This window comes from Nannospalax galili, unplaced genomic scaffold (assembly GCF_000622305.1).
Source record: "Nannospalax galili isolate Female #2095 unplaced genomic scaffold, S.galili_v1.0 scaffold1357, whole genome shotgun sequence".
Classification (NCBI taxonomy): Eukaryota; Metazoa; Chordata; class Mammalia; order Rodentia; family Spalacidae; genus Nannospalax; species Nannospalax galili.
This window is the reverse complement of record NW_008339987.1, coordinates 637,160-654,248: the sequence shown is the minus strand read 5'-3', so window position 1 is coordinate 654,248 and position 17,089 is coordinate 637,160. Positions and strand designations below refer to the sequence as shown.

Genomic DNA, 17,089 nt, shown 5'->3' with positions numbered 1-17,089 from the left:
TGGGAGAGGGAGAGGGAGGAGGAGGGGAAGGGGAGAGGGAGAGGGAGGGGAAGGGGAGAGGGAGAGGGAGAGGGAGTCCCTTTTTCACTCTGCAGTCTCAGATTCTCCATTGTGTCCTAAAAGCACCAAGACCAACCCCCTGGAATTCCCAACCTCACTGGGCTCGGACAGCCTCAAAGGTTGTGATCCCAAAAGGTCTTCTCCAGTCCAGTAAGCCCCAGTACTTACATCAAAGTTGCCCACATTTGAGGTTCTAAGGTTGAGGGTGGCCCTGCAGAGGAAGAATGTATCCCATTAGAAGCAGTGATAGCCTGGGACTCATAAGGCACTGCATTTCACCAACCATCAGAAGTCCCTCCATCATCATCAAGGAGTTGGGGAGACTTGTCCTGATGGAACTGGTAAGAACAATTCATTTTCCTGTACTGAGCACAAAGAAAGTTCCAGACACCATGCTAAGGGCTTCCCATACCACAGAGGTAAGGCTGAGATCACAGCTTTTGCCACCAGCTTTGTCACAGCTGAGACTTCAGGAAGGGAACATGAGCCAACTTGAGCCTGTGCACTCTGCTGCTGTGATATTCTGAGAAGGGAGACCTGCCTTTGAGATCCTGCTCTGCATCAAGAGCAGCCTCTATATCTCTGCATCCCACAACCCTGCCTGTAGGGCCACACCAGACTCCCCCAGGGGACAGAGAGCCGAATTTGGGGCCACTCTGAAGGATAGGTTCAAGAGAGTCAGAGCAGCCTCCTGGGGGAGAAGACTCCCGGCTGGATGTGCTTTCTTCCTTCTGACATCCATTCCCAGCCCTCTCCTCCCCACAGCACCCAGCAGCCTTGGGGCTCTGAAAACGGTCCATGACATGTTCCCTGCTGGAAACAGTCTATCCCCACTGGAAATTCTAGCTCTCCTTTCCAGAAATCCCCACTCTCCCCAAGACTGCTCTTCTCACCAGGCCTGGCTGCCCATCCTCAAGCCATCTGGGAGGCTGGACTAGCAATACCTTGTGAGTATCCTCCATTGACAGTATCCTTCACTGCTGTTTATAAACACTGGTCATAAAATGGGCCGAGAGTCCCAAGCAGGATCTCATTAATCTTGAAATGGGGGTGGTAATACTTATTTCCCCCAGGCTGTGTAACAGAGATGCTTCCAGCACCTAGCTCAGTGTAACAAAGTAACAGTGTAACAGTGTAACAGAGACATTTGAAGCACCCAATGGACAACAGTTACTGTGTTCATGAATCTTATGAAGTAGACCATTGTCCTCATCTTCAGAGAAGAAGACTGAGGCTCAGACTAGCAGTCGCCTGGTCAACATCACATAGCCAGAGAATGGTCACATGAGGATTTGAACAGCATTGCTGAACTCCAAAGCCATTTAGCACCACTGGCACATGTATCCAGGCTGGCTCCAAGACCCTGTCTGTGTGGGCCTGAGTGAGTACATCACCTCTCTGAGCCCTCGTTTCTCATCTCAAGTACAGGAGAGCAAAGGTCCAAATGTCACAGGTCCTTAAGGAGGATAAAGAATCAAAAATAATCTAGCAGCTTGTCACTGTCTGTGCTGAGCCCCGAAGTGCTTGTTTGATAGTTTCTCTCTGCTCTGCTCCTGGCTGTGGTTCCCAGAGATCTCAGCACACAAGGCCACATCTGCTTCTGCCGCTTCTTGGATTTACCCAACCTTGACAGCACCCAGCAGACCTCAACCGCTCCCTGGTGTCCCAGCATGGGCCAACACTGGCCATCTCAGTGCTAAAGATGTACTCTGAGGAGCAGAAGGCCGGGGAAGCAGATCCCCTTACTTGTCCAACTTGGTGTCGATCATGAGTTTATCTCCTTCCACGGAAAATGAGGCCAAGAGGTCTGTGTCCTGGAGGGAGGAGACGGAGAATGAGCATCCCACAGGCCCCTGCTGGCTGAGTGCTCGTGGAGTGCAGCGATCACTGCTGCCTCATTTCCCTGAGAGTGGCAGGTCACTCCCACTGTCAGGAGACCAGTTGTCTTCAGAAGCCCAAGGCTGGCAAGAGTGAACCCCAAACCTGTGGTCTGCACCTTCTTCCCCTCCTCTGGAGGGAAATAGGAGTGACAATCTGTCAACACCTACTGCTGTTTTCATGAGTCTCAGTAAGAGATGAGTGAACATTTCTCAGAAAGCAAGATGCCACAGATGCCTGTGACTGTCACTATGGATGTTGACAAGTTCCTGTGAGGTGCCTTAGAGAGGGAGAGTGGGGCTTGCAGTCTATGAAAGTTGCTCTGAATGAGTTACTACAGATAGAATTGGGCAGCACCCCTGTCAATCATAACTGCCCCACCCCTTAGGAAAGGGCATAAAAGATTCAGACTTCTCTCCATCTTCAAGAAGCAGCTTTGTTGCAAGAAAAACCCTCAGTTGCCCCCCGACCCTCTCATAAGAAGACAAAATAAAACAATAAAAATAAGTCTACCTTATGAAAATTAAACATGCTTCCAACAAATTCAGGGGACAGTGTTAGTAGGACAGTGATGGGAAGGAGCTGGGGCCCCAGTGCAAGAGGCAGGAACCTAAGCTGGCACAGGAAGTCATCCTGAGGAAATGATGTTTGAGCTGAAGACTAAAGGATGTGTAGGATTTAGACAAATGAAAAAGGGTTGGAGAATAATCCAGGATGGGGGGGCACATGCCAAGGTCCTGAGGCAAGGAAAAGGAGGTGTTAGACCCCCAAGAAAATGGAAAGTGAGGGTGTGAGAGTAGACTGAGACTGAGGGGAATGAATTGGGCTGGATCAGGCAGGGCCGTGGGCCTAGGCAGCCAGGGCCTGTATCCCAGGGCACAGTGAGAAGTCACAATGACAGTTTAGAGCTGGTTCACATGTCTGGGCTATTAATGGAAAATCTCATGGTAGGGGCTGACCAGTAGAGTGCATACTGAAGGCAGCCACTCCCACTCCTGAGGAAAAACCATCCCTTCTCATCATCCATCTGATGATGCCCAGGAAGGACTCCACAACCCAGTAGCTTATGTCCAGCCAGCAGTACCACCTTCCAAGATGGAAGCAGCTTATTTGGTCCCCAGACCTGGGAGCAGCAGTGACTGCGAATGCATAGCATGTGGGACCAGAACCCTGAGTGTCTGCCTGAAGCCTCACTCAGAGAGGGACTGACTCTCAGCACACATCCCGTTTTAGAATGTTTACTGAGCACCTACTATGTGCTAGACCCGTGCTAGACTCTGGGGGTCTGAGCAGTGGATGGGATCCTTCAATCTCTACTAAGCAATAAATTCACAAATGTACTGTGCAACGTCAGGTCAAAGCTTCAAGCAAAGAAAAGCAAGGGAAACATGAAGCATGGTGGGCAATCCAGGAAGCTCTTCTGAGAAGGTGATAGTTGGACAGAGACCTACAGTAAGCACAAGAGTGAACCAGGCAGACATCTTGGGGAAGGGCATTCCACACAAATGAACAGCACAAGCAAAAGCCCTGTGATTAGACTGTGCCTGGTGCATTGAAATAACACTGGGGAGCTGAGGGGTGACCAGGAAATGACCTTGGAGGACTTTGAGGAGTATTTTTGGGAAGCTGCCTAGCATCAGAGGATTGGGGGAAGCAGGGAAGATTTTCATTTATTTAATATTTTACTTGTTATTTTTATGTGTATGAGTGTATTGCCTGCATGCATGTGCGTGTACCCATGTCATGCAATGCCTCAGAGGTTAGAAGAGGGCTTCGGATTCCCCTGGAACTGGAGTTAAAGGATGGTTTGGAGCCGCCATATGGGTGCTGGGAATCGAACCTGGGTCCTCTGCGAGAGCAGTCAGTGCTCATAACCGCTGAGCCATCTCTCCAGCCCCAATTTTCATTTTAAAAAGACTCCTTGAATAAGGTCTAGTCTTCTATGGCACAACAGGGTGACAAGGAGTCATAAGAATTTCTCCTATCTCTAGACAGCTGGGAGAGAGAATTTTCAATTTTTCCAATGCAAGAGAAGATGAGTGTTTGGGGTGATGGGTAGATTCCGGTTTGGTCATTGCACACTGAATGAGTGCATTGAAACGTCTTGTGTCCTATAAATATGTCCAGTGATTTTGTGCCAATTAAAAGCATAAAAAGAATCCTTTGCTGTGAAATAACTATGGAAACCCTTACTAGGCACCAGGGGTTTGGGAGCAGATACCACGTGTGTTGTTTCTCTCTTCCCTGGCATCTAATAGAAAGTGTAACACATACTAGGTGCCCACTGACTATTGTCGGATGATGACGGGACTGTATAGTCTGTGTGAATACTGACAGCTGCACCTCAGGCCCTCACAGTACCCTCAAGGCTGCTCTGAGCTGCTTATCAATGTCCAGCTATCACTTCCAAAGGAGAAGAAAAATCAGGCCCAGAGACAGGGAGCCACTAGCTCAGCATCACAGTCAGAAGTGGTAACAGCTGGATCCAAATCAGCTCCTCTGAACCCAAAGCTGGGCAGGTCATCACTGGTAGAGACTATGGGAATGTGAAGAGGTTAGGGATCCCCAGGAGACCATGTAGCTCTGTCTTTAGGGCCAGCTAAGGAAGCTGGACCCCCTAGACACGTACCACATCAATGAGGCAGATGGTGGTCACCACGTCATTGGGCTGAGAGACTATGACCTCAGAAGTGGCAAACACCTTCACCAGCGCCTTGTCCTTCTGCAATGTCACCGATGGGGGGTTGGGCACCTGGATCCTGATGGTGAGTGGGCGGGACTCAGGATACTGCTGGAACACCTGTGGGCAGCATCAGACTCAGTGGTCAGGGTCTTTGGGAGTGGGCCATTGTCAGCCAACCAAACACAGAGTAGGAGCTCCCCACAGAGGATCTTTAGGTGCTGCCCATCATTGGAGGCCCACATACCCCAAGGGAGGTGCCAACCCACTGTTGGACCAGGCCAAAGGAGGCCCTCTCAGGGCCTCTCACACAGGACCCCAATGCGAACTCCATGTAACAAGGCTGGCAGAGCCCTGAGCTCAATGCCAGAAACATGGAGCTGCTCAGAGCCTGGCTTGGAGCCAAGCAGGGTTTGCCGGGCTAGGAGCTAAGAGGCAGTCCCAATCCAACTCATTCAGTAAACACAATCCTACTACAGAGGAGAAAGCAGAGGCCACAGGGAACTGGCACACACTGTCCATGGTCTGCAGGGGACACAGGGCCCTTTGTACCCCTCCTAAGTTGGGAAGGTTCCTGCCAGGCCATTCACCTGCCTATTCACCTGCCAGGACTTCCTTAAGGGCCATGGTGAGGGAAACTTAACCCATTCCCCCAGATCAGCTTCCCAAAGCTAACTTGCTAAGGAGACAATTCACCAAATGACTGGTTTATCGTAGTTACTAACTGGTTTACCAAGAAAGCAAATTCTAGCTCTTAAATATATCAAGCAGACCCAGACACTGCACACACCCTCTTTCAAAAAGGAATAGGAAACAGTCATTCTTCAAGCAGAATTTGCCCAAGGCCAGACTCAGAGGGGATTAGACCTAAGAAAACAAGTTTGTCTTGACACATGAGGGTTGAAATTCTTGTATATAAGTTCTTGGTTAAGGTGAAAATTTTAGTAAAGTCAGCCCCTTCTACAAACTCACCCTCAAGCAGGTGGGCTTCAGCAAATCAGTCATTTGACCAACTAGCTTTTCATGGGGGATTTTCAGGACACTTCCCCAGAGGGGCCTGGGGTCCCAACCTCCCAGACCGGAACAGGCAGCATCTCCAAATCTTAGCAATGCCTCCTTCACAGAGACTCCAGGACAGCTGTAACTTTCTGCCTAGATCAGCAGGGCCACAGGGGGCTGAGAGAGCCGTGGTGGCCACCTTCAGTCATTTCAAGCCCTGTGTTCTTGTAACTGGGGCTCTGTCACTGCCTCTGTGTGTGACCTTTCTGTTCCTGTTGCCCAAGTGCAAATGAGGAGTTTGTCCCTCAATGAAAGAAGTGCTTCTGAGGAAACTCTCACAAGCTATACAGTGCAGTGGACTAGTAATCAAAGCTCCATGGTAGAGTAGAGGTCTACTGCAGAGGCGAAGGACAGAGACCGGCTTCTGCTACTCAAATGCCAACCACACGAGGGCAATAGCGATCAGTTTCTGAGTTTTGTCTTTAATCCCCCCCACCCACCCCCCATTCCACCTAGAACTAGACAGAACAGGTAGAGAGAGATGGAAAATGCCACACATGGCTGCAAATGAGCATCTTCCACCCTGTGGGGCACTTCTTACGCACAGCTCTTTGCTGCCTGACAACAGGCCAAGAACTAGAGTTGGGAACAGAGAAACCTTTGTTGTACCTTAATACGGCCACTTAAAGAAAGAGAATCTGTAATTATTAGCAATAATAGCTGTTAACATCTGTCAAATGCCTGCTCTGGGCCTGGGTTGCAGATCCCAGATCCACATCCAGCCTATGGGGTGAGTATTGTTGGCTCTGTTTCCAGATGGGAAAACAGAGGTGTGGAGAGGTGAGGTCATTGGCAACAGCAATATAGCTGGACACGCTGAGCCATGCCTGTCATCTCCAAAGCTCTTCTCCTCTGAGCTTCCCTGCTCCCTTTCTAGGCAACCTGGACAAGTGGTGTCAGCAAGCCTTTTTCCACAAATTAGGAAACTAGGGCTCAGCAATCTTAAGACTTAATGTCCAAAATCACACAGAGAGGATGGGGCTTCCACTCAGAGGTCCAGCACTTGCCTAGCATGTGCAAGGTCCTGAGTTCAAACCCAGTATTGCAAAGCCATCAAGTCAAGGAATGGTCAGGTCAGGACTAGACCTGTGTAAGCTGATCTACCACCAGGTTCAGGATCTATGAGCCTTGGCCCTCCCAGGGCTCCCTCACCAGAGACTGGCCTCCATACCTCTGTCACTGAACTCCAAGGAGCCAGGGAGAATCATGCCCCAATGCACCATTATCACTGCCTGCAAAGGGCTCTGGCCACAAGTTCTATTTTCTCTTAATTAAAATTGCAGAGCACTAACTATGTACTGGAACTAATTAGAGGCTGTCCAGCCCTGAGACAGCCAGACTCAAAGAGAAGCTAGAGACAAGGGCACCAATAGCCTCTTTTACATACCTTGGGAATCAGGGCTCCCAGTGTGGACGTGGTGAGTGGAGGAAGCTCTTCAAACTGTGGGATAAAGATAAGGTCATGTGAGTCCAGAGGCAACAGGGACAGACAAGAGCTGTAACACAGTGCTTAGACTCCTGTGTACCCAAAAATGGTCAGACCCCTTGGGAAGCCCTACCTTCTAAGAGTAGCCACTGTGTAGCCCGCATAAGCAGTTTCCAGGCTACATGGATGGGGCCAGCCATGTACATTCTCCACAGACATGACTTGAAGCATGCAAGCCTGAATCTTTCTGTAATGTAATTCTTTAGAAGCAAGGGGACTTGGCAAGGTCCATTCAATATGACCTAGCCTCCACTGACTCCATGACCTCTCCATGTTATTTCCTTCACATCTCCTTATAACCACTTGCTCTCAAAAACCTCAGATGTTAAAAGATGAAAAGGCAGTTGCCAGTTGACAGAAAGAGTTGGTGACCATGGAACCAGCCCAGTAAATGGAAAACAATGTCATCTCCTGCACAGGTATGCTATCAGCGAGGGCCCTGGCCATGAGTTCAAATGAGACACTCAAAGCTGGGAGAATGTTATCTATATACTGGAGCGAAATGTCCTCTCAAGGGAATCAAAGAATTTTATGATTTTCTTCTAGAATACTTCATTTTTAGGAGAAGCAGTGAAAATTATGGAGTGAAATATGATATCTTAAGACATTCAAATCGTTTAACATATAAGACAGATAGGTGATTGGTAGATAGATTGTAAATATATGGTAAACAATGGATGGATGACTGGGTGGATGGATGGATGGGGCATTAGATGGGTGGGTGGATAATGGATAGGTGATTAGGCGGATGAATGAGTGAATGGATAGGTGACTGGATGGATAAGGAGTGAATGAGTAGGTAGATGGAGGTGGATGAGGGTGGATGAGGCAGATGGAGGTAGATGAGGGTAGATGGGGTAGATGGAGGTGGATGAGGGTGGATGGGGTAGATGGAGGTGATGAGGGTGGATGGGGTAGATGGAGGTGGATGAGGGTGGATGGGGTAGATGGAGGTGAATCGGCAGGAGTTGATAAATAGAAAGGAAATTATGAACTGGTAAATCTGAGTGAAACATATACAAGCATGAATTGTCCTTTTCTGAAGGTTGGAAGTCTTTTAAAGAAAGGGTTGGAGAGACTGGCTCCAGGGCACACCTCAGGGTATTCATTGTTTCATCCTTACACTGAGGTGTTTACATGTGAATATGCTATGCTTTTTTAAAAGGACTACAGTAAGCCTGGTGTGGTGGTGCACACCTTTAATCTCAGCACTCAGGAGGCAGAGAGCCAGATGGATTTCTGTGAGACTGAGACCAGCCTGGTCACTATAGCAAGTTCCAGGTCAGCTGGGTCTACAGGGATACCCTGTCTCCAAAAGACCAAAAAAGCAAACAAATAAGCAAATATAAAAGCAAACCAAAAGGAATGAAATAAATCACTCTAAACAGGACTTCCTCCTCCTGGGATCTGAAGCTGCTTACTCCCATGCTGGTGAGGCACATGGGAGGCTCTGAGCATTGCCTTTGAGCACCTAGGTCTAACTGGTCAAAGGAAAGTCCTCCTCCAGTCCTCCCTCTGAAGCCTGGGGCCACGAAGGACTCCAGGGCCAGCACCTTGCTGCCCCACTGGGCGGGCTCACCATGCCGTCAGTGATGTCAATGTCCATTGCGCCTTGCTTCTGCAGCATGGTCAGCACAGAGCACAGGAAGTTGGCAGAAATGGCCAGCTGGGAGTTGGTGTTGTCACCCATAGGGGGTAGTTGTGGCATCTGTGGCCTGGGTGACAGAGCTGGCCGCCCCAGGGGGTAGTCAATGAGATCACCTCCTGCCTCCCCAACCAGAGTCTGCGGAGCAGAGAAAAGGAAAAGAAAGAAGAGGGCAGCTAGAGTCTTGAAGGAGGTATCTGAGCAATCATCCCAGCTTGAACCCACTGCATCTGTGGGGCTCCTCCTCTGTTTGGGAGGGAGGGGATCAATCGCAGCTCTTGCTTTATAATAACTTGTAATTATAATTACACATATGTATGTGCACACATCCATATGTATGTGCACACACATGCACTCACATCTATCTCCAAAGATGGTGCTCTGTGCAGTGTTCCCAAGGGCCTCTCTGGCCTCATTACCAGCTACCCTGCCCCTCACCTTCCCTCTGACCTCAGTCACCAGGGACTTGTCAGTCCTCCCACCTACCTACCACCCATGCCTTCCCCCTCTCCTTTCTTGTGCGTCCCTCTCATCTGGCAGCCCAGCTCAAGGGTCACCTCCTTTTAGAAGCCCTCATGGACCTCTCCTGGCCCCTGTTTTAGGTACTATCACAGCTCTGTTTAAAGGATTCTTATAGCCTGTCCCCTGCAATAGGCCAGAAATTCCTTTAAGGCAGAGGCTTTGTTCTGCTCGTGGGTAGGAACCCAGGCCTGACACACCATACATTTCTATAACGGACATGAGTCTGTGTACACATTACAGGTATGGCCATGTGACATAGTGTGCACTGGTATCTCTGTGCAGAAAGCACTGGGAGCACCATATCCATGTGACCCTGGCAAGGCCTCCTACATGGGTGGGTGCCCCTGCACACTGAGTGCCAGATCCATGGGGTGCTAGAGGAGCTGCTCACCCAGTTCACAGGGTGCAGTGGCCCTCAGTTCAGTCATGTTGCCAGTTTGGCACTGGCCATAGTGGCAGTGTTTATACTATGGAAAGCAGCAAATGCTGCCAATCAGACCTTTAAAAAAATCACCAAGAACCAGTTGTTAACTGTGTGCTAGCATTCCACTGGCCAGTGGTTTCTCCAGCAGACCCAAGCTCGCAGCAACAGCTGCAGTCACTGGCACTTGGATGCCTGAATGCAGACCCCAGGCCCATAATCACTAACTGTGTGGCCTTGAGTAAGTGATGCCACATCTCTGTGCCAGCAAACAGGCCTCCCAATGCAGTTCCTGAGGACTGACTGAGATCATCAGCATGAAGCACTTGTACCTGGCTCATTGTGAGCACTGGATGGTGAGTGACAATACTTCCTAGCTCTATCCTAGAAGGTCTCTATGAAATTCACAAAGGGTCCTGTCCAGATATTGCTCCCAGCATGCACAGAAGCCTCAGGGGCACTACGCTCAGCCCACATTGAGCCCATGCCCCATCTCCGGGAGAAAGGCTCCCAGTCCAGCACTTACATTAAGGTCCAACTCGAGGAACTCTCCAGTGACCAATGGGAGGCTGGAGAAGGTATACTGTATACTCCCAAGTATCCCCAGAGGCACCAGAGCTGCAGGCAAAAGGGAAAGTCACAGCGCAGTCCCCTCCCCACCACATGCTCCTCCCCTGCCTCCATGCCTATTGATAGCTACAGTATAGACTAAGGCCTCCATTGAAGCTCCAAGCAAGAGCTAGCAGCAGTATTTTAGGTTCCAACCCCAGTTCTGCCTCCTCCTTGCTGTGTGACCTCAGGCAAGTCCCTGCACCTCTCTGGACCTGTTTCCTCCTCTGTAAAGTGGCCTTTATGTGCCATCCTAATGTCTATGAGTTCTGTAGACTGTGAAGCATGACACACCCAGAAAACGCTTAGGGCTCCACAATGTACTGCTTGGTTGGAGCTGCGTTTCCCTAACCGCCTGCTATCTTCTGCACTTCCTTTCCTCATCTCTGGCCACAAAGGGAAAGATTTTTGCCCATTTATGAAAATTATCCTACAAACTGCCTGACATTCCAAGACATGGAATCACTGTCAGAGAGGGCTGCCCTGTGTGGTTGCAGGAATTGCACTGAACAACATGGCAGTGTTGTCATGTGAAAGAGGGTGCTGGAATCATATCACAAGCTTCACAACTATGCAGGGCAGCCTTGCTTTCTGGACTGTTCCCTCAGGACTGGCACTTGCATTGCAACCTGTTTCTACATACCTGTTTGATGTCTTTACTGCCTCCTATTGTTGCACTGTGGTCCCTCAACTCAAAACTGCCCTCCTCATTAGAGAGATGAGGTTACTGGGAAGTCTTTCCAAGGCCATAAGTGCCAGGGCAGAGCCAGCCTCCCATTCAGCCTCTGGCTATCCAAATCAGGCCTCCCAGATCCAGAGAGAACTCTGACCTCTCTGGCTTACTGAGACTTTGCAGCCTAAGAGAAAAAGCCCTAACCACCAGATTGGGACCTCCTCCCAGATGTTGCAGTGCTCATTGGGCTGGGTCCCCAAGGAGACATTAGCAGGCCCTGGCCATACAGCAAAAAAGGAGTACTTACAATCCACAAGACCCAGCTGGTCATTGACGAGACCCAGTACCACATCCACGATGGGGCAGAGCTGTGGGAAGAAACACCATGGAGCTTTGGACACTGCAGGAGCTAGAGAGGGACATGTGCCCATGGCAACAGTCACAGCCAGTATGGGTAGCCTGACTGTTCTGTACAGGGACGCCATCTTCATCAGCCCAGGGAAAGGGCTATCCCCTAATTCCCATCTTAGAGATGAGAAACAGACTCAAGGAGGTAATGAGACTTGTCACGCAGCAAGGGAACATCCCACCTGGGAGTCAACCCCAGAGCTGTGGATGCTCAGACTGGCCCTCCCATTCCCTCTACTCATCTGTCGAAACCAACAAGGCTACTCCAGCCTTGGCTCCCTCCATCCCACTGGGTCACCTGGCTGACCCTGGGTCACAGCCCCTTGACTGTTCTTACCAGGTCAGGTAGGACGTTGGCCAGCACTCGGTTCACTAAGTTGTCCACGAGATTGGGAAGAAGCCTGCAAAGAGAGGGGCAGGCTGAGAACAGACCCTCAAGCACTGAGGGTTCTGTGATGTCCATTAAGATCAGTGCCTGGGAGATTCTGGGTTTGGACCCTGGAGTCTCATTTTCTCTGTCCCCATCCAGAGCATAAATAAATACAGAGAAGCCGCATGAAGAAGAAAGTTTGGCATTCCAGACTCATTCCGTGAGTCTTTCCACTCCTGAAGTCTACATGAGATGAGCTGGGGTGAAGGAGCCAAGGTATTGGTAAGAAAAGAGGGGAAGGAAGGACCAGAGATCCCAAAGATAGAGGCTAGAGAAGATCTTCTACACTGAGGGACAGGAAGTGAAGAGACAGGCACTAAGCTATGAGCTGAACGAGTGTGCTGTCATCCACAACCTCCCAGACCATCATTTGGGGACAAGGTGCTAGCTAACACATAGACAACCTAAAAGCTCTCTGAACAAAAGGGAGGGTCTTGGTCACTTTGAAGAGAAGCCATAATAGAAAAATATCACCGTCCAACCAGGGGTACTTTGAACACAGCGAGAGGAGAAATTTCTCCATGGGTTGGAACACTTGCCTGGATATATCTTCATAAGCTCTGACAGCATGCCAGATTCTGTACTGACTGTTTTATACTTATCATCTCAGTCCCCAAGGAAAACAGAATTTACCCCTTCCCCTTCACAGATATAGAATCTGAGGCTCAGACAGGGCAACAGAGCTGCTCAGAGTCACACAGTGAGAAAGAAGGAAGCTGAGATTGAACATGGCTGGGCTTTTCTAAAGCTGGGGCTATGTGTTGTAACTGTTGCCTAGATGGTTAGAAGCCCACATCCTGGGCTCAAAGGCACAACTCTTGAATTGCTATCAAGCAGGTGCCAGACCGGTCCATGGCCAGAGCAATATGTAGAAGATGCCATATGAATCATCTCTGTGGAATGCCATCTTGTTTCTCAGGACAGGCAATTCCAGTGCTCTCTGACTTTGTCCAGCCCCTCCCCACCCCGTGCTCACCCCCGAAGCAGCTTGACTTTGATGCCTCCCAAGAGGGTATCACAGCGCTCGATGACCAGCCGTGGGTAGCCCGTGCGGTCCATGGTCAGCCGAACCTTGGCCGTGATGTTCACCTCCACTGCGATGTCCAGGAAGCCAATGAGGCTAGAGGAAACCGGGAAGGCTGTGAGCCGCACTCACCACCAGAAAGCTGAGCAGGCCTGTGAGGCATCTGTCATGTCAGGCTTTAGTGCTAACTGTTCCTGATATCAATTATGCACCTTGCTCATGTCTAGGGGCCCCAGACCAAGTACCATCTGACCCCTCAAGACATCCATGATGAATCTCTCTTCCCTTTAGTGAATGAAAGCTGAGAACAGGGCTTGGTACAAGCTCTGGTTTCCAAGGTAACCATTCAGTCACCTGGCTCTCAGGTAGACATGAACTCGCCCCAAGGAGATGACCCTATGCTGAGTGAGGCCCACCCTCTGAGGCCCACGTGGTGGGTTGCTAGAAAGGCACTCTCCCTGTGGTGGTAGCTGGTCAGAGAGGAATAGCCTTAGTACCCAATGCAAGTGAACTCAAGAAGGCTTAATGTTATTAGGAGACTCGTCCAAGAAATGAAATCCAGGCTACCCCCTACCTCCAACCTCTCAGATCCTAAACACTGCTACCAGGGGTTATAGACTGATTTAGGGCTTGGATGCTGGGGTTCACCTGGTCCCTCATAATGGATTCAGTAACCAGGTATGAAAAGGAAAGGTGGTTTGCCCAAGCACCCTCATCAGGGACCCCTCCAGGGCCAGTGGACACACCTCTTTCCATTGATGGCCACACGGGTGTACAAGCTCAGGTAGACACCCACGCCGGGCAGGAGTCGCACAGACACCCGGGGAAGGGTGAGCTCTACAATGCGTAGCCTGCATAGAGTCAAGAGCAACAGTTAGCTGCCACTGTCACCGGATGCAATCACTCGCTCAGAGTGCCCTCCCTCTCATTCCCTTCTCTGGTCCCCATACGCTGTCCCTCCTACCCCAGAGGTAATGAGGTTCATGGGCAGAACATGGGAAACAAAGAAGTTCAAGGCAAAAAAAAAAAACAAAAACACCACAACCCAGCCTCCCACCACCCAGGGACATCTGCACAGATGAGCATTTCATTTTCTTCTCATCTTTCCCATGTGAAGATCCTGCCCCTCTGCGGAGGCCCGCCCCTGCTCTTCCCTCCTGCACACTCTTCAGACTTCAGCCAGGGTCCTCCTGCACTAAGCCACCAGTCCTGACCCCCCGGCAGTGGCTCCCTCATTCTACACATTCTCCTTCCCCATCAGATTCTGCCTGCCATGGTGACTGGGTGACTGGGTCTGGCTGCTTTCTCCAAGCCCACATGCCCCACCAGCCTGGGAACAGAGATGTATCCTCAAGCCAACTGTGTCCCTCACATAGTAGGAGTTCTGCGTATTTGTTGAGTTAAATGACTATGAGAGCCTGGGCATGGCTGAAATAAGTAATTATAAATGATAATTATAATGTTCTTCATTATAAAATTATAGCATATACTATGTATAAGCTATAATTTTAAATCCTTGTCTTTTTCCTCTTAAACTGAGTTAGTCTAATCGTTTTACAGACCTGTAAACTGAGAGGCAGAGAGATGAAAAGAACATCCTAAAGTCACATGCAAATAGAAAAGGCAGTGCTGGGTACCAGCCTCTGGGCTGTTTCATGCCAGCACTCCAAGCATGTAACTTGGGCCTCTCAAGATGTCCAGTCCCAGCATCTCCCAGGCTCAGCCTCGCGGAGTGACCACCTGTTTCTGGCTCACCAGTCAGTAGGCAAAGAAAGGCCCCTCCTTACCCAGTAATGCCTTGTACAGTGCTCAGGATGCCGCCTTCTCCAAGCACACCCAGCACACCACCTCCTCCAAGAAGTCCTCCATCTCCAAGGAGACCACCTCCTCCGAGCAGGCCACCTTGGCCCGACAGAATCCCTTCATTCGCCAGCATGCCTCCAGTACCCAGCAGGCCCCCAGGGCCCAGCGCCCCGGTGGCCACGCCAGCCGGGATCTCCCCCGGCCGCAGTTCACGCCGTCGGAGCCTGGCCACTGGGGGTGGATCTACCGCAGATCTATACCGCCCGGAGTTCCGGTGGTAAGCATAATCCGCGTGACGGTAGTCCTCTTGCCGCAGGTCCCTGATGCTCCCATCCGACTCCAGGATCTCCCCATAGCGATATTTGCCCCCCAGCTGAGCAGTGTTGTCGTTGGTCTCAATGTGACCATATCTGTAATTGCCACCAAGCTGTCTGCCGTTGGTGTATTTAGGGGGAGGCTCTCGGACATGGAAGTCGTTGTAGGGGACACCACCAACACCTCGGGGGAATTCAGCTCGTCTGTAGTCATGGTAGCGGTGCCGGCCACCACCCAAAAGGCCACCACTGCCACCCAGCAGCCCCCCACTGCCCCCTAGCAGGCCTCCACCACTGCTCCCTCCACCACCTAGCAGGCCCCCACCACTGCTCCCTCCACCACCCAGCAGCCCCCCACTGCCCCCTAGCAGGCCTCCACCTCTGCTTCCTCCACCACCCAGCAGCCCCCCACCACTGCTACCACTGCCACCCAACAAGCCTCCACCCAATAGGTCACCACCACCTCCTCCACTCCCACCACCAAGCAAGCCCCCCAAGAGACCTCCTCCCCCACTACTTCCACCTCCACTTCCACCAAGCAGCCCACCCAGGAAGGGCCCGCCACCATCACCTCGGACTTTACCCATGGGCACCTCCCTCAGGGCGGATCGGAAGGCATCACTCTGCTGCATTGTGCCAGAGATGGCTGTGGAGAGGCAAGGGTGTCAGCCAGGAGATTCCCCTCCACCCAGCCCCCAGATGCACCTCAAGGCATCAACCTGCTCTTGGGGCCTCACTTGTACCACTGAGAAAGGCAGAGGTGAGTGGGGCAAGAAGACCCATCCAAGGCCATATGCTGGGCATTCAGTAAGCTCGTGACCTAGATTTTACCTATGCTCACTTCAGCAAGAGTTCCACATAATTGGGCCAGGCCTTGGTGGGTTTCCTTTGCATAACTCTCACTTTGTGGCTTAATAAAATCTACTTTCTCATGAACTATCAATTCCTGAAGAACAGCCAGTACCAAAATAATGGTCCCCATTTGATGGATGAAGACAGAGAATTGTGAGGTACTTGTAGAACACTCAGGTAGAAATCATCTCATTTTTATTGTCACTACAGTCTTTGACAGGGACTGGGGACACAGCAGGCCCTCTATTCCTGGGTCAGAATGAGGACTTAAGATTCTGAGGCAGGAAGAATTATAGTGCCCAACTTGAACTTCAGTACCCTGGGGATGGGACAAGTCTCCAGAAGTCATCCCATTCAACCCTCACACTAGTACTCAGAGATGGGGTTGGGTCCACCCACTTTCCAGATGAGGAAACTGAGGTTCAGAGAACTCAAGTCATGGATTTAAGGTTGTATAATCAGGATTTGAATCCCAAAACGGCTTGTTCCAAGCCCGGGTTCTTAATCTCTGCTGTCTACTGCCTCAAGAGAATGAGCACACAGTCCCCAGAGTGGCATCTAGCACCCATGCCACCCACAACCCCCATTGGGACTGAACTCACCATTGCTCAGCACATCTTTAGTAACCCTGAGGACTGTGTTTGTTTCTTCGCGGGTGCCACACACAGCTGCCACAGACAGAGCAGCCATATACCACACAGTCCACATACTGATGTGGCTTCTCTGCTGAGGAGATAGTGCATGTCACCACCCTGGCCATCCTCCCACCCATCCATCTATCCACTCACCCATTAATCCGTCTGTCCTCATATCCATCCATCCATCCACCTACCCACCTCTCCATCTGTCCCTTCCATCCATCCGCCCACCCATCTACCCACTCACCTGTCCATCCATCATCTATCCTTTCCATCCGTCTACTCATCCACATACCCACCCACCCATCCATCTATCAACCCATCAATCCATCTGTCATTTTCTATCCATCCACCTACCCACCCATCCATTCATCTACCCATCTATCTGTTCTCTTATCCATCTATATACCCATCTGTTCGCCCATCCATTCATCCTCCTTTTCATTCATCCAGTTCTGGTGAGAAGGCAAAGCTAAGCACCCTCAGCCTAGAGTCATATCAGAACCTCAAGACCCAGAGAGAGGAAACTGATTAAGGTCCTACAGTGGGACAGAGTGCAGAATTTCTGATACCACTTTTACATTTTT

General features: G+C 50.6%; 1 protein-coding gene across 1 annotated transcript in view; it reads right to left on the bottom strand.

The window, feature by feature from the left end:
• Bpifb4 (BPI fold containing family B member 4) overlaps positions 1-16,572 on the bottom strand; it is a 22,803-nt gene extending 6,231 nt beyond the window's left edge. Inside the window, exons 1-13 of the mRNA XM_008834838.1 lie at positions 16,467-16,572; positions 15,596-15,658; positions 14,683-15,196; positions 13,642-13,746; positions 12,848-12,991; positions 11,779-11,842; positions 11,341-11,401; positions 10,278-10,369; positions 8,743-8,946; positions 7,065-7,118; positions 4,568-4,738; positions 1,807-1,874; positions 229-271 (exon numbers count right to left, since the gene is read on the bottom strand). Of these exons, the coding sequence (XP_008833060.1) occupies positions 229-271; positions 1,807-1,874; positions 4,568-4,738; positions 7,065-7,118; positions 8,743-8,946; positions 10,278-10,369; positions 11,341-11,401; positions 11,779-11,842; positions 12,848-12,991; positions 13,642-13,746; positions 14,683-15,196; positions 15,596-15,658; positions 16,467-16,572 (1,689 nt within the window). The remainder of the gene's footprint in view (positions 1-228; positions 272-1,806; positions 1,875-4,567; positions 4,739-7,064; positions 7,119-8,742; positions 8,947-10,277; positions 10,370-11,340; positions 11,402-11,778; positions 11,843-12,847; positions 12,992-13,641; positions 13,747-14,682; positions 15,197-15,595; positions 15,659-16,466) is intronic.
• Positions 16,573-17,089: the final 517 nt, after the last annotated feature.